Genomic DNA, 24,593 nt, shown 5'->3' on the forward strand with positions numbered 1-24,593 from the left:
CCCTTTGGTCGCTGGATCACTGGCGCCTCCACTGCTCGCTCCCGTCATCCCTCTGGCTGCAGCTCCCTGGTTCCGTCACCCGCTTCTTGTACCTGTCGGGGACCGGGCGCACCCCGCCATGTGCTGCCCCCGGGCCCGTAGAACATCTGCCCTGTCAGATGGCAGGGCAGGCGCGCGTGGGGCCCCTCGGACCGGGGCCTGGCGGAGGCTGCCCGGCTGGCCTCACATGGTCCGGCTGTACTCGAGGCCGCCCTTGGAGGAGATGCTGGACCATGGCAGGAAGCTGCAGAGCAGGCTGTGCGCCTGCCGGTAGAGTCGGTGCGGGATGGAACAGGGGCTCAGGTTGGCCAGCGCCGAGCCCAGGTGCTGGATGTAGTCTGTGGGGCTCCGTTAAGGACACAGCCAACCGCCCTCTTCACACCTGTGCTCCCCCTAACACGCATCTGGCTTGCTTGTCGCTATGTTCCTGTGCCTATTTCCTCCCTGAGAAGCCCACGCTCTCTCTTGAACACACGCTTCTCTCTTTCCCGCACATCTTGCTACTACCCTGCTGGGGCCGGGGCGATAGTCCAGCAGGAGGGTGTTCGCCCTGCACTCAGCCAGCCTGGGTTCAATCCCTGGGCCCCCCCACGGTTCCCTGTGTGCCGCCAGAGATGTGATCCCTGAGGGCAAAGCCAGGAGTAAATCCTGAGCACCACCAGGTGCAGCGCCTAAACCACCAAAAACCCCCTCAAACTACCTTGCTTTTCCTTGCTTCACTGAAAAGGTGGTCAACTCTAGGCTGGCTCCTCCCTCTTGGGGCACTGGCCCAGAGTGCTGGCACGTGATCCCTGTGACAGAAGGCCAGAGTGCTGACCTCAGACTGATCAGTCGAGCAGGCCTGCGAGCGTGGCTTCCCTTCTCCTTCCTGTGCACTTCCCTACACAATAGTCCTGGGCTCACTGCGGACACTCCTCTCTGGCTAGGAGGCAGATGGCCCAGAGCGCAGAGTTCAGAGGAACCAGGGGAGCAATGCACCAGGTCACACCCCACAAGGGAGTGTGAACCCAATGTTGCAGGACTGAGCTGTTCTTCCCTCGCTGGTGCACACAGGGCAGTGGCTTCCAGTCTGCCTGCACCTGGGACAGGTGTCTTCCCTAGCATGCCTCGATGGGTGGGTGGGGGGTGGGGTGGAAGGAGGGTGAGTGGGTAGATGGTTAGAAAGATGGACAAACACTGAGCGGAGAGACGGGTGGGTGGGTAGACCGAGGGCAGGCTAGAGAGATGAATGGGTGGATGAAGGACAGGTGGCTGGGTGGGTAGGTGGGCGAGTGCACAGGTGGGATCTCTGGTTAAGCAGACGAGCGGGTCTGTGGGTAGGTGGCTGGATGGGTTAGATCAGATGCCAATGGAGTTGAAATCCACTACCTCACCCTCTTCCGAGGTTGGAAGTTGAGGGAGTACCAGAACTTGTACATGCAACCAGCCTGTACATGCAACCTTCTGTGCCATGTGCGAAAGGCGGGTCCACCCACACCTGCCTAGCTGGCGGCACAAATGCCATCTGAAGGCAATCAAGCCCCAGGAAGTGAAGGATATAAGATTGTCCAGGGAGGGTGGCCGCCATTGATGTAGAGAACATAGGTGAAGCCATCCTTGAGCACCCCCCGGATGGAGTAGTAGTAGGGCAGGTAGTGGTGCTGCTTGAAGTCCCTGTTCTCGTAGAAGGTTATCGCCGTGTTGTTGGTGGTGAGCACGTGCAGGTAGATGGCTTTGCAGTGGTCCTGGGCCGTGCTGGAGATGTGGTCCTTCAGGCTCTCGAGTAACAGGGAACCTGCCGAGCCGTGGCGGGGGGAGCCAGGTGTGAGGTGGGCCGGGGAGCCACTTGGCAGAATGCGCCACATTCTCTGTCACTGCACCCATACACCAGCCTCCTGGGATCACCCGAACCCCGAGTCCGAGGGTACTGTGCACTGGTCAGTGTGCAAGATGTGGCCCAAGAGTCCCTCCTGGGGCTGGACTCTTGAACGTCTCAGCGCAATGTGAGGCGTAAGCACGGAGTGGGGGAGGGGTCCGTCACAAAGGACTCACTGGCTGAGGGGAGGGGGAGCTGCAGACGAGTCTGAGCATGAGCCCGGGGCAGGGCGTGGAGTGAGCATGCAGGGCTGGGGGCCGCCAGCGCGTCCTCACCGATGCCGTGCTTCCTGAACTCCTTCACCACGCCCAGGCTGAGAATGTACGCAACTTGGGTGTCCACAGAGAAATTGGAGGCTAGAATATCTCCATCCTGAAGGAAGAGCAAAAGCATCATGACCCTGGGCCGGTACAGGTAAGGGGGTGTCACTCCCACCCACCTAGGAACCATGGAGACAGCAGGTGGCCCTTCTGGGAAAGGGGCCCAAGTGAGAGCATGAGTCGAAGTACCCTGGAAGGCACGCCCACGGCTAAAGTTCCTGCGAGAACGCTGACTGGGCCCGGGACTCCAGGTAGCAGGGGTTCGAATGGCAGACCCCCCCAACTTGCAAGGAAAGGGGCCGTGCTGGGCCACTCAGGCTAGCCACACACAGCACGTCCCCTGCTCCTTTCCCAATCCCAGGCCATGGCCAGGAGTCTCGGGCAAGGGGTCACCTGTCTCCAGTGCTATCCCTCCCTGCACTGCCCTTCCTAGCCGGGGTGGGAGGCTGGTCCTATGCGAGAGGAAAGGCCAGAGTCGCCGCAGTGCGCCGGACACCTGCTGGCATGTCCCTGCTCTCACGCAGCACCGAAAAGCAGAAGAGAAAACGGCAGGAGGAAACGGGTGAAAAGAGCGGAAACCAACTGTCCCGAGGCAGTGAAGAGCAGCACGGGGCAGGTGGGTTGGCCAGGGTCCTTCTTGCCTTGTTAACAACAGCCCCAAGCCCCACAGAGAAGGGTTTCGGGGGGTGTCCCTGCCTGGGAGGAAACTCACGAGGTGAACAGTGCTGGTCACTGAGAAGAAAGCCACTGTCATCCTGTGAAAGAACCTCGGCCCACGTCAGCCTCCCAGAACAAAGCCTTAGCTCTGAGGTTTCGAACTCAGCTCGGGGCCAGACAGACAGGACAGTGGAAGGTACTTGCTTGATCCCCAGCACCCTACAGAGTCCGCTGAGCTGGCTAGGAAGGATCCCTGAGCACAGAGCCAGGAGTAAGTCCTGAGCAAAGCCAAAAGCAGGTACTCAGCTTGCTAAACCAGGTCCCAGACCCTCAAGGTGTGAGTGAATAAATTTTTTCTTTATTGTCACTAATGTTTAATGGAAACTCAGAATTTCCTTCAGCCATCAGTGGCCGGCAGTTGTGTCCCGACTCGGTGGCGCCTCTCAGCACGCGGCCCAGGCGCGGGACACACATACCTCTTTGTGTATCTTGGTCCGATTCTTGATTTCAGCCACTATCATTCCCACGATGGCACCCCGGTACGTGGCAGCAAGGGAGAAGAACTTCTTGTTGGAGGTGATGTCCCGATACCATGAGTCTGGGTACCTGAGGATAAGCAAAGGTGGACCAGCCAAGGTGAGTGTGACAAAGACGCTTCAGATGGGGACCCACAGGCCCCGCCACCTGTCCACAGCTCTGGACCAACCAGCCGTTTGTCTCCTCTCCAGAAAGGCCAAGATTTCTGAGGAAAATCCCCAATGTTTTCACGAGAAGACTTGTGAGGATGAAGGGAAACCCAAGGCCACTGTCCCCACTGTCCCTGCGAGGGGCAGCGGTGCAGGAGAGCCCAGTCCGAGGGTTCTCACTGAGTCGACGACATCGGCCTGGACAGCAGTGAGGTGAGGACAAGCCCTCAGGGCCAGCTGTGCCAGGGCTGCTGGCCAGAAGGGAGCCAGGAGCACTGTGCGGGGAGGGAGAGCTTGGCCAGCCCCAGCGAGGGCCGAGGGGGCGGGGGCGGGTTTCAGGGAGGGGAGGCCTCCCCTCCTGTGACCATGAGCTGGGGCGTGGCTGGCCTGCAGAGGGCACTGACCACCACTGAAGGTTTCACAGCGCCCGAGCTTCGCCACGCTCCTCCCAGGGCCTGTCTGGCCGCCTGCGAGTGCTCGGTGGGTATGGCAGCGGCTGAGCTGCCCCACACCAAGGAACGGCTGTTCCCTCGGCCGTCTCGGCGCCTGAGACTCAGAGGCCCCACCCGGGGCGAGAGGCTGCAACTGCTCAGGCACCTGTGGGAAGTCGGGGTGGGGGCTCCCCGCCAGCCTGAGGCCAGGGCCTGCGCCACAGGGCAGGTGGCTGACGCAGTGCTGCCCGAAGTGTTCTAACACCCAAACGTGGGAGCAGCATGCGGCTCGGCAGCAGAGCACACCCCTCGAGTGTTCCAGCCCTGCACGGCCCAAAAGCCCCCCAATTTGCTTCCTCTCCTCTCACAAGTCCCGCGTTCACGCTGGAGGCAGATGAAGCCAGACACGATGACGGCGGCCACACGGCTGCACCCCCAGCGTGCCGTGAAGGGAGCGCGCAGAGGCCGCCGTGGGGCGGGCACGTGCGCGGAGCGCTCTGGGGACTGTGCATCGAGAGGCCCCCGCCCGGCGCAGGGCCCCACTCACTCGATGGGGAACCAGTCTCCACACAGGTGCTTCACCGTGTCTAAGTCATCATGGCACAGCAGACGCAGGCTGACCTCGCTGAGGGCGCTGGACGGCACCACCTCTGTCATTCACACCTGCGGAGGGAGGCGGCGGGCGGGCAGCACAGGGCAGGCTCGCGCGTGCCCTCTGCTGTCCCCAGAGGAACCCAGGCCTGCCAGGAGCCTCTGACCGGTTCCTCCCTGGCCCCTGGCCCGCCCAGCAGTGGTCATGGACAGACACGGGCTCCGAGGCCTCATTTTCAGTGGCCATCAGCAGCTGGACTTCGAGGAGAAGTGTCTCTCCGCAGCACACGTGGCCCCCGAGCAGTGCCCGGGGTGTCTCTTCACACGGCAACACCGGGACAAGGCTCAGACATGGGCGGAAACTTGCTACGGAATGATGTGGGCCCAGGACACGCCAGCCGAGCTGAGAGCTGGGGTCCCGGAGGGCACTCGGGGTCCCCAGGGAGCACACCGGTGCTCAGAGGCCGAGATGGCTCTGGGCATGCAGGGGCCGAGCCCCTCGTGTGGGCAAGTCACGGGTCTGGAATGTGAACTCCACAGTTAGGGAAACGCCAGTTAGGGTTGCAAACAGAGAAGAGTCCTTCTCACAGGTCCTCAGAGAGCTGTCCACTGCCAGTCAAACCCTGGCTAGGTGACACAGGCATGGCCAGAGAACTTTCCAGGCCCAGAGGAAGACGCAGGGCTAAGTGTATGGAGCGAGGCAGGGCGTGCCCAGACAGGAACAGTCCCCAGGCCTGTGAGCCCCTTAAAAGGTGTCAAGACTGGGATGGCCTCTGGCACAGGGAGCCCCACCAGACCCTTCCTCTAAGACCCGATGTCTGGGCTGAGGGAACAAGGGTGCTGACATCTTGTTAGAAACACACTGGGACAGAGCCCCAAGGGAAGGTGCCAAGTCTCAGGATCTCAGGGTGCGGGGAACGCTCTGCCCTGTCCCCAGGTCTGCAGGGCTCTCTGGCCTTTGGAGGTGGACCCCTGGGTGCACTAGAGTGGTCTCTGGCCACCCAGGCGTCCTGCACTCCAATTTCCTGTGCACTTGGCCAAGGAACATGAGTTAAAATGGGGAGGTGGGGGCAGGCTCCCGGGGGGGTTGGGAAAACGGAGACAGTGGCGGAGACAGTGCAGGTGGGATTGGTGTTGGAATATTAGATGCTGGAACAAATAACCATGAACAATTCTGTACTCCATGGTGTTTAAATAAAGAACGCAGGGAGAAAGTGAGGTGAGGAAGGACCCCCCCCCCAACTTCCACAGGGGCATTTCCCTTCTCCCTTCCACTGCCAGTGCTGGGGAGTCAGAATCTGGGGGCTCAAAAGATTCCCCCGGGCACCACCACCGGGAAAATAGGCCTCCCCTTACCCCAAAGTCAGGAAGCCAGAAACAAACCAACTTCCTGGGGCTCCCCAGGGCCTGTGTCCAGCAGCCACCCAAAGCATCTCCCATCTTTGAGGCTCAGGCCCCCCTTTTCCACGCTGCAGCACCCCCTCACCATGTTGGGTCTCCCCATTTATGTCTTTCCCTCACATGCTCTCAGCCCTGCAGGCAGCTCGCATCACTATCCTCCCTCCCCGTCCCCCAGGCCAAGTGCGGGGCTCCCAGGGACATCCCCGCCTGCTGGCTTTCCTGTGTGCGGCTGGGAGGCACCCCAAAACTGGCCTTAGCACCCTCTTCCCTGATGCTCAATCTCGCCTGCAAACTTCCCTGAGATGGGCTGAAGGCCCCGGCCCGGTCCCCACAGCCGCTCTCCCTCTGCCTGCCCCCGGGAGATGCTGGCACCAGCGGCGTCTCTGCATCAGCACCTCAACTTAGGGGGAGCCCGTCCTCCCCAGCTCCCGTCCGCAGTTCAGACTTGTGTGACCGTGGCTCTCTGGCTTTGCGTGTCAGCTCCTTCAGCCTCAGATGTGAAACAGAGGGAAGTAGGTCAGATCTGCTCAAAATCAACACTTGATCACAAGGTTAACTTTTATAACCAAAACTATTTTTAAAAGGAGTTCAGGGGCCAGAGAGAGAGTACAGCGGGAGGGCATATGCCTTGCATGTGGCCAACCCAGGTTCGATCCCCGGCATCCCATAGGGTCCCCCAAACACCGCCAGGAGTAATTCCTGAGAGCATGAGCCAGGAGGTAACCCCTGAGCATTGCTGGGTGTGACCCTTCCCCCCCCCAAAAAAAAGGAGTTCAGGGTTTGAGATATGGCTCAGGGCTAGGCCCTAGGTTCAATCCTGCACCACGTGGCCCTCCAGCACTGGCAGGCACAGCCTCGGTGACCTCCAAGCACAGCCAGGAGTGCCCCCTCCAAAAAAATGTTCCTCAGTCTCCAGCCAGCATCTGGCTTGCGAACCAGCCGTCTGGGTCTCCCTCCCTGTTCAGATCACTGACTCTTGCTCTACGGTGGGCTTGGCTTGTTTTGATTACCAGGGGAAAGAGACTTTCAGGGTGTGTGGAAATTGAGTACATTTTTATTTTACAATAAGCTCACAGGTTGTTTGAACTCAGACACATTAGAGTGTTTCTTCAAATACTAAGTAGAATGATTACCTATCCTGCCCAAAATAGCCCCTCTCCACCTCAGGGCCAGAGCAGAGATGAGGCAAGACAAGGGTGTGTACAAGGACAACAAACTTGCAAACATATTTTGAAGTGTTTCTGTATAACCCTTAAAATCAATTCTGGAAACTACCCGGCAGGGGTGGAGCAATAGCGCAGTGGGCAGGGCGCTTGCCCCGGCACCCAGAGGGTCCTCTGAGCCCCACCGGGAAGGATCCCTAAGTGCAAAGCCAGGAGAAGCCCTGAGCACCGCCTGATGTGGGTCCAAAACTAAAAACAAAAACAAGAAAAGTACCTGTCAGCTTGAAGGCAACTATTCTAAGAAAAGTCCCGAAAGAAAGTTCCCGATTGTTACAACGTATGAAGCCTAGAGACATGCTCCTGTAGGAAAATCAGAAACAGAGGCAGCAGTGGGTTGGCAGGCAAGAACTTTCCATCTTTTAGGTTGTTTTTTGGTTTGTTGCTGTTGTTTCTGGGTCACACCCAGGAGTGTGCTGAGGATTCCTCCAGGCACTGACTCAGGAATTACTCCAGTGGTGCCTGGGGACCATATGGGATGCTAAGATCAAACTTGCCACAGGCAAGGAAAGCGCCCTACCTGCTGTGCTATCTCCCCTGCCTTTAAGTTAATCTTTTAAAATAAAATTTAACTTTTATAAGGATTAACCATCTGCACAGAATTAAAGGTAAACAAGTAGTTATATAAAGTTATATAAAGGAAGCTTTTTGGAAATTGCAAAATTCTACTTGCATTTGAAAAATATTGTTTTTGGTTTTTGGTCACACCTGGCAATACTCGGGGGTTACTCCTGGCTCTGCACCATGGGATTGATTATTCCTGGCAATGCTTGGGGGACCATATGGGAAGCCGGGGATCAAACACAAGTAGACCATGTGCAAGGCAAGTGCCCTACCCACTGTACTATCACTCCAGCCCCCAAGTTGTTAAACATATTCTTAAAATAAATTCATCATTCTAAGAGCCAGCATCACAAATACTTCCAAATGCTGTAAGTGGCTCTAACTAGTCTCAGCAAAGAGAAAAGAAGCAAAAAACAGCATATAACCAGATGTAAATGGGAAGTGATCATTGTAAACTCAAAACAGTATTCCCTTTCTTTAGAAACAAGAGCAGGGTGGTCGTGGGGGTTGGCAGTGGGTAAGTGCATGCTTTGCATGTAGGAGACCCTGGGTGGGCTGTATTCCCAATACTTACCAAAAAACAAACCAGCAGCAGCCTATTTTTTTTTAAAGAAAAAAAAACCACTTGATTTAGTGTGATATAGTACTAAAATCAGAAGGTTCAAATATTACTGTTATTTAAAAACATAAATGTGAAAGCATTTTTTGATATGGTAAGGCGTGGGGAGAGTGTCCTGTAATCTCGACGGAACCAATTTAGGTTTAGGCCTTAAGCCTAAGGAAAAGGCATGTTTAGCACTCAGAATTGCTAACAACGGGGCCAGAGCGATAGCACAGCATGTAGGGTGTTTGCTTTGCACATGGCCAACCCAGGTTTGATCCCTGGCATCCCCCAAGTATGGCCAGGAGTAATTCTTGAGTGTAGAGTCAGGAGTAACCCCTGAGCATCTCCACAGGTGTGGCCCAGAAACAGAACACAAAAAGAAAACAAAATTGCTAACGTCACTTCCTCATGTTGTACCAGTGATTCTATGCAAGGCCCAAAGCTGCAGTACACTCTGTGCCCTGCAGTGCCAGGGACCAGCCAAGCAGTTCAGCGATGCTGGAACTAAGTGGTGCCCGACATGGATGAGGGTTGGTGTCACAGGCTAGGCAAGAGCCTTAACCCCTGTACTGTCTCTCTGGCCCATGAAAATTAATTGTTGTTTTCTTGGCCACTTCCAGTGGTGCTCAGGGGATGATATCAGGGTGCCAGGAATCGAACCCAGGTCATGCAAGACAAGTGTCCCATCTGCTACAGTATGCTCCTTCGAAGAAAGCTAACTGAAATAGACCAGACGCCAACAAATTTCTGCTGTGATGGGCACAGATCTGGCCACACCATGACCATTCACATCTCTTCATGAATATTTCAATGAAAAGGTTAAAAATGAGAGGCTGGAGGAGGAGCAAAGTAATTCAAGTCGAAGAGTAGAAAGTCAAGTACCTGACTCACAAGACATTCTGTAGTTTACAAGCGGGGTGAGAAGCCGTCACCTTCCCAAGGCAGCAAGTCTGAAGAGGTCCCCCAGGATGTGCCCCAGGGCCAAGTGCTCCCCCTGCCCCACAGACAGCTGGGGACACTGCTGCTCAGTGCTCAGGGACACTTGCCACTGACGGTCGGCTAAAATAAGGTGTTCTCTTCTCAGTTATTTTCAAGACGGCTCAAAGTTCAATACTTGGCAGCCAAGGGGCCAATTCCATTCTGTTTCCGGAATGCAGAGACAAGAGGGGCCCGGCTGCATTTCTAATGAGCATAACCAGCCTCAGCCGGCCGGGAGGGTTTCTCACCGCCGAAGGCGAGAGGGGAAAGTTCTCTGCTTCCTCTCGAACCTGTCCCTACCCTCTTCCTCTCCAACCCCAGTGTTTACTACCGGTCCAGACACAGTGTCCCGTGGGCCTGAGGCCACAGGATTTAAAAGCTGGTGCTCAAGATCTGGAGGTAAAAATGGGCAGACATCCCACTGAATTTTGAGGAGGCACAGAAACGTCTCCGCCAGGCTCGTCCCCACCCTGTATGTGTATGTGTGCTCGGACTCAACCACTGCAGAAGCGCTCTCTCTCTCTTTCTCTCTCTCTCTCCCTCCCTCCCTCTCTTCTCTCTCCCTCTCTCTCCTCTCCCCCTCTCTCCTCTCCTTTGTCACAGGCATACACTCTCCTCTCTCTCCCTTCCTCTCTCTCTCCCCTGCCACCACCTTTCTCTAAGTAAATTTCTTTAAATGAAACTCTTTTTTTTTTTGCTTTTTGGGTCACACCCAGCGATGCTCAGGGGTTACTCCTGGCTCTGCACTCAGGAATTACTCCTGGCAGTGCTTGGGGGACCATATGGGATGCCGGGGATCGAACCCGGGTCGGCCGCGTGCAAGGCAAACGCCCTACCCGCTGTGCTATCGCTCCGGCCCCTAAATGAAACTCTTTTACTTCACTCTTTCATCCTGTCCCTGCCGCACTCCTGCAGGCCTGGGCAGCATTCAGGACTTTCCCTCCTGCAGAGCCTGAGTCCTGCGGCTGCCCAGGGGCTTGGGCGCAGGGATACTGGGCAGGAAAAGGAAATTTCAAAATCCCCCCACCTAGGCACAGCATCTGGGGTCAGTGCAGAGACGCCCCTCTCCTCCTCCACCCACTGCCTGCCTCCCGGGACTGACGGTCTGTTGAGAACAGGACCGACCCGTCTGGGCCTCCCCACAAGCCCGGCTCCCTTCAGACGCCCTTCCTGTCACCCAAGGCACTGAGCACACAGACCTGAGCACCCCCTGCACTGCCAGTCGCGGTTTCGGGGCTTCAGAAGACACCCGGTGCCAGCTGGAAAGGCGGCCAGGAGGCCTGGGGCACATGCCAGGCAGGCTGGTCGGGTCCCCAGGCCTGCGCGTCCCCACGCCCCGGGGTGCCTGGCAGGCCCCAGCCTCGCCAGACCCAAGAGAGCAGTGGGTGTGACTGCCACCACGGGGAGTGACGGGCACCCCAAGTTACTCCAGGCGGGGGGGGGGGGCGGCGGCACGCGCCGTTTCAGAAGCGTCCGCAGTCTGGACTGGCCCGGTGGCCCCACACCACACCTGAGTGGACATGCGCGGCCTCCGGGTCCAGACGCCGGTGTCCCCTCATCCTCCCCACAGGCCGGCGACCCACCTGCGGCCCGGAGCTCCCGCCAGTTTCGGGGCTGCGGGGACAGCGCCCGCACCACATCCGGGGCGACCGGCCGGCGGCCCTCGGCAGGTGAGTGACCAGCCGGCGCGGCCGCGGGGGGCGGAGTCAGTCCCCGCCCCGTCACCTGACGGCCGCGCAGGTACTTGTCGCGGCGGGGGGGGGCGGGGGGGGCGAAAGGGGGGGCGGGCAACCGTCTCCCGCGGCGACCCCAGACGCGACGGGCCCGGGCTCCGGGAGGGGACAGCGCGGGTGAGGGTCGGGGGACACGCGGACGGAAACTTTACCGCCAGGAAGAGGCGCGGGGGGCCCCGGCTTTCCGGAGTTCTCAGGGGGGCCGGCGGCGCCACAGGTACCCGAGCTGGCGGGGGCGTGCAGGAGCCCCCCGGGCCCGGCGCCCCGCACTTCCGCACCAGCCCGTCCCGGGGCCCGGCGCGACCTGGCGCTGACGACCCGCGGGCCCGGCCCGCCCCCGGCCCCGCCGGCTCCCGCCCCGCAGCGCAGGTCCCGGCCCGGAGGGGCTCACCTCGGGCGGGAGCCGGCGGCAGCGGAGGGTGCCGTGGAGCTCAGCGCATCCTGGGGCGGCCGGGAGCCGGGAGGACGGGCCGCGCGGGGCCCCGCAACGAGTTATGTAACCGGCGGGGGCAGCAGCCGGGACGGAGGCGGCGGCCCGCGGCACTTCCGCCTCCCGCGCCGGCCCGGCAGCGCAGGCCGGAAGCTCATTGGTCACGGGCGGTCACGTGGGGCCACGCCCCCGACGCCACGGCCGCCATCTTGGAAGCGGGTGGACCCCGCGTGCAGCCGGGCGTCGGGTAGCCCAGACTCAGAGCCAGTAGGGGCGCCGCGACGAGCACCCCGGGTGGCGCGCGGTCGCGAGTGGGGGTGGGTGGGTACCCAGCTCTCCGTCCGCGCGGGCTGAACGTTTCGGTTGCATTTGGGACTTGGTGCCTGGGGGCGGGGGTGCGGGGTGTAGGGAGCACCCCAGGTCGCTGGTGTCAAACTCCAGACCCGCGCGGAGAGGCGCGTTGGGGCGGGCGCTGAGTAAGTGGCAGGTGTCAACCGCCCTCCCGCTGCAGGAGCGTTGGTGCCTTCGCTCAGGACACCTGCCTTCAGCAAAATCTGAGGTTACTTCTAGAGATTTCCATTAACTTATTATGGGGCAGCCGTAGTAGAGTGTCAGCCTTGCAGGCTTGACGCCCCCGCATTGGATCCTTGGAAACCACACGCATATATAAGTCCTGGGGATCAAACCGGGCTGGCCATGTCCGTGGCAAGTGCGTTAACCCCTGAACTCTCCAGCCCCCTGGAGCGGTCGTTGGAATACTGGACACGATGTCCGGTAAACCACGTTTGAGCCCATTTAGAACATTTTGAGCACTTTGCATGATCATGTTTAGTGTGTTATTACTAAATTATAATTTAGCTCTATACCAGAAAAGATTTAAGATGGTTTAGGAAAAAACATGGTAATTTAATGGCAAGATAAATACAGGTAGGGCAGTCAGAACTGAGTTGGTGTATAAAATTCATGCTAGAAAGTCCTACTTTCTAGAGATAGACTGCAAGTTTAGCTCTAATCCTTCCAGAACCCATTCTAAGTGAACAAGTGCTCACAAGATTCAGAGTCTGTCAGAAGCAGTTAACTGTCTCTAAGTACACTTTGTTCCATGTCCATTTAAATAATGGCTCCATCATATCTTCTCGCAGTAACAGAATCCCACCTTCAGAAGGACAAATCATTGCCAAACTGAACTTATATTTCTTAGGCACCCCATCCTCTCGCCCCTCCTTACACACACCCCTTGCAGCAAGGTGAAGCTGAGGGCCAGTTTTTACCAATGCGTCTGGGGAGAAATGATATAACAACATCCATGCCATGTCCTTAAAGGGAAAATCCTCACCTGTTCATTTTTAGGGAAGCTGGTGAAGGGTGCATTGGTGGTATTAACTGTATTTTTTAAAAAACTCAAAACATTTGAATATTTTTAGAATAGAGGGGCTGGAGCTATAGCACAGAGGGTAGAACATTTGCCTTGCACGTGGCTGACCCAGATTCGGTTCCCAGCATCCCATAGGGTCCCCAGAGCACTACCAGGAGTAATTCCTGAGTGCATGAGCTAGTGGTAACCCCTGAGCAGGCCAGGTGTGACCGAAAAAGAAAAAAAAAATTGAATAAAAAGGATTTTGGAAAGGAAAGTGTTTACTTTTCCCTTCTCTTCCCGTCCACCACCCTCCCTCCTGAGGAGCACAGAGGCCAGCACCCCCATTCACACTGGGGAGGCAAAATCCCCAGTCTGTGCCACCCCCCCAGTCTGTGCCACCCCCCAGTCTGTGCCACTGCAGGCTGAGCTGGGGCCCTGCAGCAGCAGCTTGCTCGGATTGCAAGACCTCAGGCCTCTTTAGATGAGGCTAAGTTTGTATTTAACCAAGCACTGCCTTTAACAAGATCTGGATTGGTGCCCGTCTAACCGCGAGAAACACTGCTAGGGACAGGATGGAGCATTGGAACTTTGTTAGCGGGATCCTAGTTCAATAATATACAGATGAACTGTCCAGACCAAATAAAAGCATATATATATATATATATATATATATCCATTCACACTTTTCTTTTTTTTTTTTTACATTTTTGGGTCACACCCAGCAATGCACAGGGGTTACTCCTGGCTCTGCACTCAGGGGACCATATGGGATGCTGGGAATCGAACCCGGGTCGGCTGTGTGCAAGGCAAACGTGCTATTAGTCTTTGTGCTATTGCTCCAGCCCCTTAATTCATTCTTTTATTATTTTTATTATTATTTTGCTTTTTGGGTCACACCTGGCAATTCACAGGGATTACTCCTGGTGTATGCACTCAGGAATTACTTCTGGCGGTGCTCAGGGGACCATATGGGATGCTGGGAATCGAACCTGGGTCGGCCGTGTGCAAGGCAAACGCCCTACCCGCTGTGCTATCACTCCAGCCCCAATTCATATTTACGGATCACACATGGTGGTGCTCAGGGACTTAAAGATATTTATATTGATCTACTGGGGGCATGTTAAAAACACATTATTGTTATTTTGGGGCCACAACCAGCTGTGCTCAGAGCTCATTCCTGGCTTTGAGCTGGAGGATCACTCATAGTGGGCTGGAAGGACCATATGGGGTGCTAGAGATTGAACCCCAATTGCCACATGCAAGGCAAGCACCCTACCAACTGTACTACATCTCTAGCCCCTTAAACACTTTTTTTTCTGGTTTTTGGGTCATAGTCAGTGATGCTTGAGTCTTAGTCCTGGCTCTGAATTCAGGAGTCATTTCTGGCAGTGATCATCATCATCCCATTGACCGTCGAATTTCTTGAGCGGTCCCAGTAACATCTCCATTCGACCTATCCCTGAGATTTTAGCAGCCTCTCTTTACTCATCCTTCCCAACGATACCGCATTGGAGGCTCTTTCAGGGTCAGGGGAATGAGACTCAGCATTGTTACTGGTTTTGGCATATGAATATACCATGGGGAGTTTGCGAGACTCTCCCATTTGGGCAGGAAACTCTCAGGAGCTAGCCAGGTTCTCCCAGAGGGAGAACTAGGCTATAAGATGTCACGTGGCTGCAAAGCCTGATCTGGCAGTGATCAGGGGACCATATGGGATGCTGAGGATAGAACCTGGGTTGGCCATGTGCAAGGCAAATGCCCTACTCACTATACTACCCCCTAAAGATACTTTCTATTTTATTTTATTATTTTTGCATTTTGGGTCACACCCGGCAATGAACAGGGGTTATTCCTGGCTTATGCACTCAGGAATTACTCCTGGCAGTGCTTGGGGGACCATATGGGATGCTGGGAATCGAACCCAGGTCGGCCGCGTGCAAGGCAAAGGCCCTATTCACTGTGCTATTGCTCCAGCCCCTCTATTTTATTTTTACATTTTATTCATTTATTAAATCACAATGAGACAATTAAAGTTGTTCATGACTGGATTTAATGTTCCAACACCCATCCCTTCTCCAGTGCACATAGTGCACCACCAGTGTCCCCAGCTTCCCTCCTTCCCGTCCCCACGGCGCGCACTTTTTTCTTCTCTCTCTCTCTGCCTTATGATTTGCAATACAGATGTTGAAAGGTTACCAGGTAGATCCTTTTACCTACTTTCAACAGTCTGTTCCTGTACTTACCCCCTCACCCGCCCTCCCCTATCTTGTGCCAAGCTTCCAACCTTTGACCAGTTGTCCTGGTAAAGATACCTTTTAAACACATAAAATCGGGCTTGCTGTGTACCAGGCTCTACTACCACAAAATCTCAGCTATCTTCAGCACAATCTGTGCCTGTTAAGCGCCACTTGCTTTGGCAGGGAAACTTGGGATTGCTTACTTGAGAAAGGTTCTCTCTCTCCTGCTGACTGTGCCCACCCTCCCCCACAGGGTCCCTAAAGGGGTTTTGTTGTTTTGGGGGCACGCCCTGCAGTGGTCATGGCTTACTCCTGGCTCTGCACTCCTGGACGGGCTCTGGGACTATACATGGTGACACGGGATTGAACTGGGTCCCAGGTGGCATGTCAGGTAAATGAACTACCCCTACCAAGACCTGCCAATTGTTCCTGGACTCACTGATAGGCTCAAATAACATGGGGAAGTGGGCAGGGCATCGCACGTCACAGGGATTGGTTCTGGAAAGGTCTAATTCTCACCGGGCTCATTACAGGTTGGGCTCCAGGTTTCTTTGCCTCCCTCAGATGTCTCTTTTTAATCTATTGTTTGTTTTTTTGGAGCCACACCTGGCAGTGCTCTGGGATCACTCTCGGGATTTTCAGGGACCAGGGATGAATCCGGGTCTGCCCTATGCAAGGCAAGTGTCCTGCCTGCTGCTCTATCCGGCCCTCCTCTTCCGTTTAACCCAGCACTGCTGGTTTTGTATCAACATCCACTGAGCTTACACTTTAGCTTTTTCACCTTTTAGGATTGATTTTCATTGCTTACAATATAGTTTCAGGATATGAACTTAACATTTTTAAGTGTATCCCTCAGTTCCAGAGAGCATCGCTGTGGTGGAGTCATGGTGTTTCACTGCCCCATCACCTGTGTCGCGATGCCACCTGTGCCCTCCAGATGTTTCATCAGGAGATGCCTATTCTGGGCGTGCTCTACCTCCTGTTCCTCCCCTGGCTGCACCGTGTCTTCAGGCCTATTATTTCCTTCCGTCCTCACGCCACTTTCCACTCGTCACACTGAGCCCCGTGGAGGGTCGCGGCAGCGGTGGTGAGCAGCACTCTATTCGCGACTCTACACTGCTGTGGCAGAGGCCGGGGAGAGAGGACACCGTGCAGGACACTTGCCTTGAATGCAGCCCGAGTGTTTGGCTGCCCACAGCTCAGAGTTCCTTGTATCAAATGGGTCCTAGTTACTAGGGCTGGAGCGAGGACAGCGGGGAGGGCATTGGCCTTGCACATGGACAACCCATGTTCGATTCTCAGCATCTCATATGGTCCCCTAAGCACCACCAGGAGTAATGCCTCAGTGCAGCGCCAGGAATAACCCTTAGCATTGCCAGTTGTGGCCCAAAATAAATAAATAAATAGATAAAAGCAGTTATTACCTCACGCCAGAGGAATAGGCCACTGGAGAAGACAACAGGTAAGGCACTTGCCTCACACCTGCTGACCACCCAATCCCCGGCGCCTCAATGCCAGAAGCCCCCAGCATGGCCAGTTCCTTAGGCCTCACACTGAACTGCACAACTCGTTGGTCAAGAATTCCCGATGTTGGGCCGGAGCGATAGCACAGTGGGTAGGGCGTTTGCCTTGCACGCGGCCGACCCGGGTTCAATCCCCGGCATCCCATATGGTCCCCCAAGCACTGCCAGGAGTAATTTCTGAGTGCAAAGCCAGGAGTAACCCCTGAGCATCGCTGGGTGTGACCCAAAAAGGAAAAAAAAAAAAAAGAATTCCCGATGCAAGATGCATGGGGAATCTTGCGATGGGGGAAGTAGAACTGGCCCTGCCTCCTGCCCAAATGAGACCCCGAGCGGTTGCCCATGGACAGCTCCTCCACTCCTGAACAGCCATGATCCCAGCACCACAGAAACCAATCTCGGAATGCAGTGGCTGCTGGCAGAAATACCTCTGGACTTAATACCAGAATTCCAAATCCAGGTGGCCGCTTTAGAGACCATGCCACATCGTATGCTCTTTGTTACCAACAATAGAAAACATACAATCGAATGATGCCTTTCTGACAGGTCTGACTGTTGGGGGTAAAACACCAAATAATGATAGTGACTTTCCTGTCGGAAACTGAATGTAATCAAAGTAAGGAAAGAGTAAAGTGATAATCATCTGCCACGCAGGCAGAGGGGGAGTGGGAGGGGGGTATACTGGGGTTATTGGTGGTGGAACATGTGCACTGGTGAAGGGATGGGTGTTTGAGCACAGTATGACTGAGACTCGATCCTAAAAGCCCTGTAATTGTTCTCACGGTAACTCAATTAAAAAATAAATAAATTTTTAAAAATTAAAAAAAAAAAAGAATTCCCGATGCAGGGCATGGAGTGATAGTACAGCGGGTAGGGCATTTGCCTTGCACGCAGCAGACCCAGTTCGATACCCAGCATCCCATAAGGTCCCCTGAGCACCGCCAGGAGTAATTCCTGAGTGCAGAGCCAGGAGTAAGCCCTGTGCATCATCGGGTGTGACCCAAAGTGCCAAAAAAAAAAAAAAATTGCCAACGTAGTTAGAAGGTCTCAAGAAGTTTTGTTCAACTATTTATTTATTTATTTATTTGGAAGAGGGAGCACATCCAGCAGTGCTCAGGGCATATTCCTGGTTAGCTCAGGAGACCATACAGGGTCTGTGAGCTTTAAGTGGATTTCAGTCACTTTCCACAGCTTGCTCAGAATATCAGAGGAGAAACAGGAAAGCTCTAGGTCCCTGACGGCGTCCTTGAACCACTGAATTGAACAAACAATAACTGCCCAATTTTTTTTTTAACTTGTTTTTGCACCACACGGTCAGTGCTGAGGGCTTACTCCTGCCTCTGTGCTCAGGAATCACTTTTGGCGGGCTCAGGGGATAATTTTGGGTGCTGGGGATGGAGTCTGGGTTGGCCATGTGCAAGAAAAAACTCTACCTGCTGTACTATCTCTCTGGCTCCAAAATGCCCTATTTTTAAGGAACACTGTTGAATTTTCTGTTAGTTGCAGCTAAAACTACCCTGTTTTCCACACCCCGCTATTTTGTCAAGCAATGATATAGCTTCAATATCCACATAGCCCATACCCAATAACCATGCAATCATTGTTTGAAAAACCTTCTCAGTATAGGCAAAGGCCTGGCACTAGAGAATGCGAAGTATCCATTCCATAACTGTTCTGATTTTTCCGAACCAACATCTCTGCAAACTGACGCTAGTTCGAGGAATTACCATCCAGTGTGACCAGCCGGGAGAGGCTCTTTGCATCTCTGCAAAGCTCTAATTTGGCCAAGATGACCCATGAAATTCGAGGCACAGCAGCTCGGCGAGGGTCGTGTTTCCTGCTAGTAAACCTGCACGGCATCCCGTCTGCGGGCGCGTGTCGGCGCTCGGCCGCGGGCAGCGACGCGTGGGGGCGCGGGCGGCGGGCGCGGCCGGAGAGTTCCCGAGCCAGAGAACGCTCGGCAGGACCTCAACCGGCGGAGGCTGGCAAGGCCACGACCCGGCCTCTCCCGTTCTTCACCCCGGGCCCACACTTCGGTACCGATTTCCTTTCTGGGTCTGAACCCTCCCTTTTCCGTCTCGGTCCCTTCTTCCCCGTGCTGGCGCTCCCGAGCCCAGAGCTCACCGGGGAGACCCGGCCGGCGGAAGCGGAAATACTGGCCTGCCGCGGCAGTGGGAAAACTTCAGCTCCCAGCATGCGCAGGGGCTCCCCTCGCAGGGAGCTTGATTGGCCAGCCCATCAGTGAAGGACGGCCCACCCCGAGTCGCGGTGGCGAATCACAGGGCAGGGATGCGTATAAGGAAGTAAGTGGGCGGGCCGTCCCCGGCTGATCCCCAGGCTGCTCTGGAGGTTCTCCTGGGATGCTCTCGCTGCTTGGTTTCGGTCCCACTTTCTGCTGCTCCTGCCGGGGTAGCGCAAGGCTCTTTAAGGCTGTCAGTCCCAGAGCAGAAAGTGGGCCCCGGCCGAGGAGGAGCGTGACAGTTGCCCCGATTTACAGGGATTGAGGAAGCCAGGAGGCTGGGGATGTGCAAAGGAGCTTTGCAGCCGAGTCGGCCCCTTAAACATTATTTTCTCCCTTCCATATAGTTATGTCGCGAAGTCCCTGTGGCGACTTGACCAATGCCTCCCACCTCCCCCAGGTGGCATCCACGCTCCCGAGTATAGGGACGCAGGTGAGACCAGGGTCCTTCTCGTACCCCCATTTGCAGTCGCAGCTTTCCTGGCTCCCCCCTGCCCTCTGCGGTCCGGACCAGGCACGTCGAGGAAATGTGTCTGGCTTGAAACGATCAGTCTCCCATTCCCAGCACCATAACTGGGTGCCCACTGGGGCAGCTGCGGACAGAATATCTCACAGTGTCCTTGGGAAGCTGTCCAATGTGCAGAGTCCTACACTTCACATTTGTCCAGTTAACAGATACCCCGGGTGACTGTTAATCATCCCGAAGCTCTACTGATTCGCAGGTCTGGATGTGATGCTGCCCTTACAACAGCATCCTCTGAGTACAACAGGGTGGGCACTAGCCATGCACTCGGCCAAACCTGGTTCCATCCCTGGCACCCTTCATGGCCCCTGAGCAGTTCCAGGAGTGATCCCTGAGACAGAGACAGGAGTAAGCCCTGAGCACAGCCTCCAAACAAAGGAACAACAGAGCCTCCACATGATGCTCTCACCCCTCAGTGTCAATACTCCTGGCTGAAATATCCCGTTCTCCAATTCGGTCCATATACCACGGCCTCCATTTGTACTCTGGTCTTCCCCACTTCTACCCCATAGCTTACCCTCCGCAGTGTCGCACAGCAAGCCCTTCTCTGGAGCTGCTCTGGCTTCCTAGACTGAGCTGGTTATCCTGCTCTTCCAGGAACCGCTGCTCTTTGAGGATCTGGCCGTGTATTTCTGTCAAGAGGAGTGTGTGAGTCTGTACCCGGCCCACAGGCCTCTCTGCAGAGACCCCATGTGGGACAGTTTGGAGGACAAAACCTTCGTAGGTAAGACATTTACGTATCCTGCAGTTTGGAACTCTGGCCAGTTTGAGAATTAGGATTTTATTCCTCGTTCATGTGTTGGTATGGGCGAGTTGGACCTATCCTTGGGTCCCACCTTGATCCCAATAGTGCTAAGGCAGCGTCCCCCCGATTCCCTGTCTGCTGGGGCATCTTGGGACTTGTTGACCATCGGGATCTGGATTACAGGATAAGCCTTATACATTTCCCAACCCCTTAGTCACCACATTAGCCTTTTCTTTCCCTACCACTCAGGGAGTTGATTATGTCTTGCTTTGTTTTTATCAATAGGAGGGAAAGGCGAGACTGAGGTGAACCAGCAGTTCCATCTGGACTGTCTGGGAGTTGAAGAGCTTGCCCTGGAAACGTGCTCCACTGCTGCGCCCCTTGTGTATAACCCCGAGGTGTCTCCTGAGGATGGCGAGGGGAACCCTGAGAGGAAGATGCTAAGGGCCACTTCTGCTTGCAAGATTGAGCTGATGAACCTTCTAGTGACCATTGACAACCACGCCCCCTTACTAGACTTGTCTCAGTGTTTAGGGATCAGAGCAATTTCGGAGTTTGCCAAAGAAGCCACAGATTTGTCCAAGTGTTCAGAGTATGGCCCGAGCGTCAGTGATAAGTCATGTCTTGCCCACCCCAGAGGGAAGCCGCAGAGGTGTGACCGTGGGAAAAGCTTCAGTGACAGAGCCAGTGTGCAGGCGCACGGGCGGGCGCAGGCCAGCCGGAAGCCTCGGCAGCTCCTGCCAGCGGGCCCATCTGTCCGGGCACATGCACCCCCACGTAAAAAAGGCAAAGCCTCACACATGTGGCAGATGTGGGTGAGGCTTTCTGTGGCTCCCGCGATTGATGCAGCACCAGCAAAGCCACGCTGCTGAGACAGCGATGAATGTCTCACGGTGGTAAGTATTCTCCGTCAGAAGGCACGCCCGACTTGCCTGAGAGTGCATCCCTCTGCGACCTCAGCCCTCAGACTCCCCAAGGGAGACACAAGGCGGGCCGAATACCGCCATGACTCGGGGAAGTCTGCTTGCGTGCTCAGAGCCCCCTCTGGGTGTGCAGCGCCCTTTCCCCATTTCCCGGAGCTCACCACCCCTCATGACCTCCCCGTGAGGAAGGGCTCCAGCTCCATCCACGCACACCAGCTGCCACGGGCTTCCGTGTGGAGCCACACGGGAGAGGGACCTGCTCAATGTGCAGTGGTCTGTGGCCCCAAAACGGAAAAGATGGTCTTGGGTGCAGACTGTGTCTGCTCGTGTGAAGCCCTGGGCTCAGCCCCTGGCACCTCGAAAGCCAAGGCACCAGCACAGAAAGGACAGGCCCCGTTGTTCCCTCCGGCTGTCCCGGGAGGAGCGCTGGTGCACGGGGTGGTCCCGCCACTCTCTGCCCGCTGCTGTCGGGGGCACCGGCACGTGATGTGCATTAATGGCACTGGTAGTTCAGTTGAGAAACAAGGGAGAGTCTCAGGCCAGGGAAGAGGCTGTGGGAAGAAAGGGGGAAGACTCACCACGGTCTCTGGCCACACAAGGCCCCGGAGATGAGAGTAAAGCAGCCGGGCACCCTTTGCCTTTGGCCTTGGCAAGGATGTGGGTAGGGATGAGGTGAATGTTAGTTTACCCCACGGTCTGGGTTCTCACTGCTCCACAAGACTTCTTCACAATTAACCTTGGTTTTTACTTTTTTTTTTCCCTTAGATTTTGGAAGATTATGCCAAACCTCCATAAGAGACTAGAAAAAAATAACTTATTACAAAAAATTAATATGCGATATTACAAAAATGCCTTTTTAGTATGGCATTGCTTAGGATTGGTATGCAGAAAAAACGGTAAATTGAAAAACAAAACTCCAAGTATCAGTTATTGTGAATGAGGCATATTTTTAGGTGTTGCATTTGCACCAGAACACATTTGCCAGATGTAACTCAAGCCGGAGGAGTTTCCAGAGAGGCCAGTGTGTGCCAGAGCTCCATGCTGTCTCGAGGTGGGTCCCCCTCTGTCCATGGCGTCAGGAGATGACGCACAAGATATGCATTTGGCATCAACTCGCAGCTACAGACATGCCACACTTGCTGGATAAAACTGAGACTGAGGGGCTGGAGCAATAGCACAGTGCGTTTGCCTTGCACGTGGCCGGCCTGGGTTCAATTCCCAGCATCCCATATGGTCACTCAAGCACCGCCAGGAGTAATTCCTGAGTGCATGAGTCAGGAATAACCCTTGTGCATCGCCGGGTGTGACCCAAAAAGAAAAAAAAAACTGAGACTGAGAAGTGAATGAAATGCAGGAACGTCACTGCTAGCAGCTGCTGGCTCCCTGTTTTGCAACCTGGACGGACACAGTGCAGAGCGAAAACTCCACACGGAAGAAATCAAGCCTTCCACAGATAGTCTGGTTTTGGTGATGAAGTGATGAAAACGTGTATCCAGTCCTAAAGGGGTTGCTGGAACCTCAGGATCTGTATTGGCTTTGGAATCCAGATGTCAGCAGTTTACATTTTGTCATTTTAGAGATTGTGAGACACATCTTCATCGCAGCTGGACTCCAAATAGCTGTGAAGGGAGTGGTCTGCCTTCATTTCCCCATTGCAGATGAAAAATGACCAGCCCAGTAACTCAGGGGCTTAAGACTAAAGTCACCTTTTACAGTAGAGGCCATTTGGCAGCCTTGACTTTGTACTGTTCCGATGACTGGTGTGTCGTACAGTGTGACACTGCGGATTTCTCCACATCTCCTGCCAGCGGCTGCTTGCCGACATGTTTGAAGTAGGTAAAAGTTCAATTTATATTGTTCGCTAAACTTCCTATCCCCTTAGGCTTCCGTAGGAAAGTGGTTTTGCTTTGACCCTGTTTTAAAGTGTAAGAGATGATCTTCACCAGACCCGTGTGTTTATTGGTCTGTTTTAGTCTTATAGATGAGCTACTGATTGGTGTCAGTATGATCAGTTCTCAAGCCTCCTTAGCTACAAGAGTTGTCTTTTTTCACACCCCTTCTTTATATTCAATTGAGAAAGGAAGGAAGTACGACAAGTCTGTTTTAGGACCATGCGGAAGTGCTGCAGTCCCTCCTTTCACACGTCGAGCTACGTGGCCTCACTGCTAAGGTCTCCGTGTTACTGCTGTATTCTCACCACATCAGCTCTAGCGAGCAAGTTTTTGTGTATCTGATGAGCAGTTTGGCATCAAATAAATGCTTTTTTATGATGTTAACAGGGAACCGCATTTTGTTTTGTTTGGGGGCCACAATCAGTGGTGCTCAGGGGTCACTCCTGGTGGAGCTCAGGGACGGAGACGGAGCAGGGGCAGGAAATGCCCAGCCCGCCTCACTGTGGAGAGGCACATCTTGAAGTCCACCTCCTTTCTGGTCCTTTCTCCAGCGGCCCGGCCTGCAGGCCAGGGCTCCTCTCCTGGACAGTGCTCTACGGGGCAACCCAGATCTCCCACGCTGGAGCCACCAGCCACGGGACAGTGTGAGGGGCTGGCTGACCACTTCTGTGAGCCCAGCCAGCCGCACCCTCCCTTGTGACCGGCCCAGCTCGCTCCACTCCCGCTCCCCAAGTTTCTCGACCCAAATGCGTATGAGAGATCTTCATCCAGGCACCCGGGACAAATGAACGAACCTGGTGTTGTTCCTCCTGGGGCCACATCCTGTCTCCATGCTGGAGAGCGATTCTGCAGGTTTTGTAAAGACCCCCAGGTGCTCAATCATTCTTATCTGATGAGGTACCCTCCAACCTGACACCTTCCACTGACTCCCCTTGTGTTTTGGATAACGTTCAAATACTTGGGACCTGCCCAGCGGTACCTGCTGCCAGTTTCACCAAGTTTCACCCAGTTCCTTGCCTTCATATTCTCTCCAGCACTTTCAGTCCAACAGATTTCATCATATATACACCAACTTCCTCCTGTGTGAATATAACATCCTTTTACCTGGACTAGCTCCACCCCCACCCCCCCCCACACACACACGCTCCCTCCTCTGCCTTTTCCTCATAGCTCTTTCTTGTAATTGAAGAGTCGTCATGTGCCATGTTGCTTAAGGCCCTTATGGGGGGATGGGGACAGGAACCAGGCCCTTGGCAAGAGGTTCAAAGTTATGCGTTGAAAGAATAAAACTCCTACACTGGTCATCACTTTTTTTTGGGGGGGGTCACACCCAGCGATGCTCAGGGGTTACTCCTGGCTTTTCACTCAGGAATTACTCCTGGCGGTGCTTGGGGGACCATATGGGATACTGGGGATCGAACCCAGGTCGGCTGCGTGCAAGGCAAACGCCCTACCCACTGTGCTATCACTCCGGCCCCACTTTTCTACTCTTGCCTGGGACTGGAAGTTACAGAAAGGCTTGAGCACTGGTGCAAAGAAACTGGAAGGAAATCCCTGAAGAGAAAGAGGCGGGGAGGGGAGAGGGAGAGGGGAAAAAGAGAGGAGAGAGACAGGAGAGACAGACAGAGACAGAGACAGGAGAGAGACA

At 55.0% G+C, this 24,593-nt stretch overlaps 2 protein-coding genes across 2 annotated transcripts; one reads left to right on the forward strand and one right to left on the reverse strand.

The window, feature by feature from the left end:
- Positions 1-93: 93 nt before the first annotated feature.
- Positions 94-11,644, reverse strand: NAA60 (N-alpha-acetyltransferase 60, NatF catalytic subunit). The gene is made up of 6 exons (XM_055135547.1): positions 11,471-11,644; positions 4,536-4,651; positions 3,348-3,477; positions 2,170-2,266; positions 1,578-1,813; positions 94-378 (listed from the first exon to the last, which is right to left on the reverse strand). Exons 2-6 carry the CDS (start codon positions 4,643-4,645, stop codon positions 223-225), a joined length of 729 nt encoding a protein of 242 aa, XP_054991522.1. The 5' UTR covers positions 4,646-4,651; positions 11,471-11,644; the 3' UTR covers positions 94-222.
- ZNF597 (zinc finger protein 597) lies at positions 4,785-23,988 on the forward strand. Its single transcript, XM_055136814.1, has 5 exons — positions 4,785-4,957; positions 10,917-11,016; positions 19,983-20,109; positions 20,416-21,026; positions 21,819-23,988. Exons 1-4 carry the CDS (start codon positions 4,785-4,787, stop codon positions 21,000-21,002), a joined length of 987 nt encoding a protein of 328 aa, XP_054992789.1. The 3' UTR covers positions 21,003-21,026; positions 21,819-23,988.
- The last annotated feature ends 605 nt before the right edge of the window (positions 23,989-24,593 follow it).

The sequence above is a fragment of the Sorex araneus genome, chromosome 4 (assembly GCF_027595985.1).
Source record: "Sorex araneus isolate mSorAra2 chromosome 4, mSorAra2.pri, whole genome shotgun sequence".
Taxonomy (NCBI): Eukaryota; Metazoa; Chordata; class Mammalia; order Eulipotyphla; family Soricidae; genus Sorex; species Sorex araneus.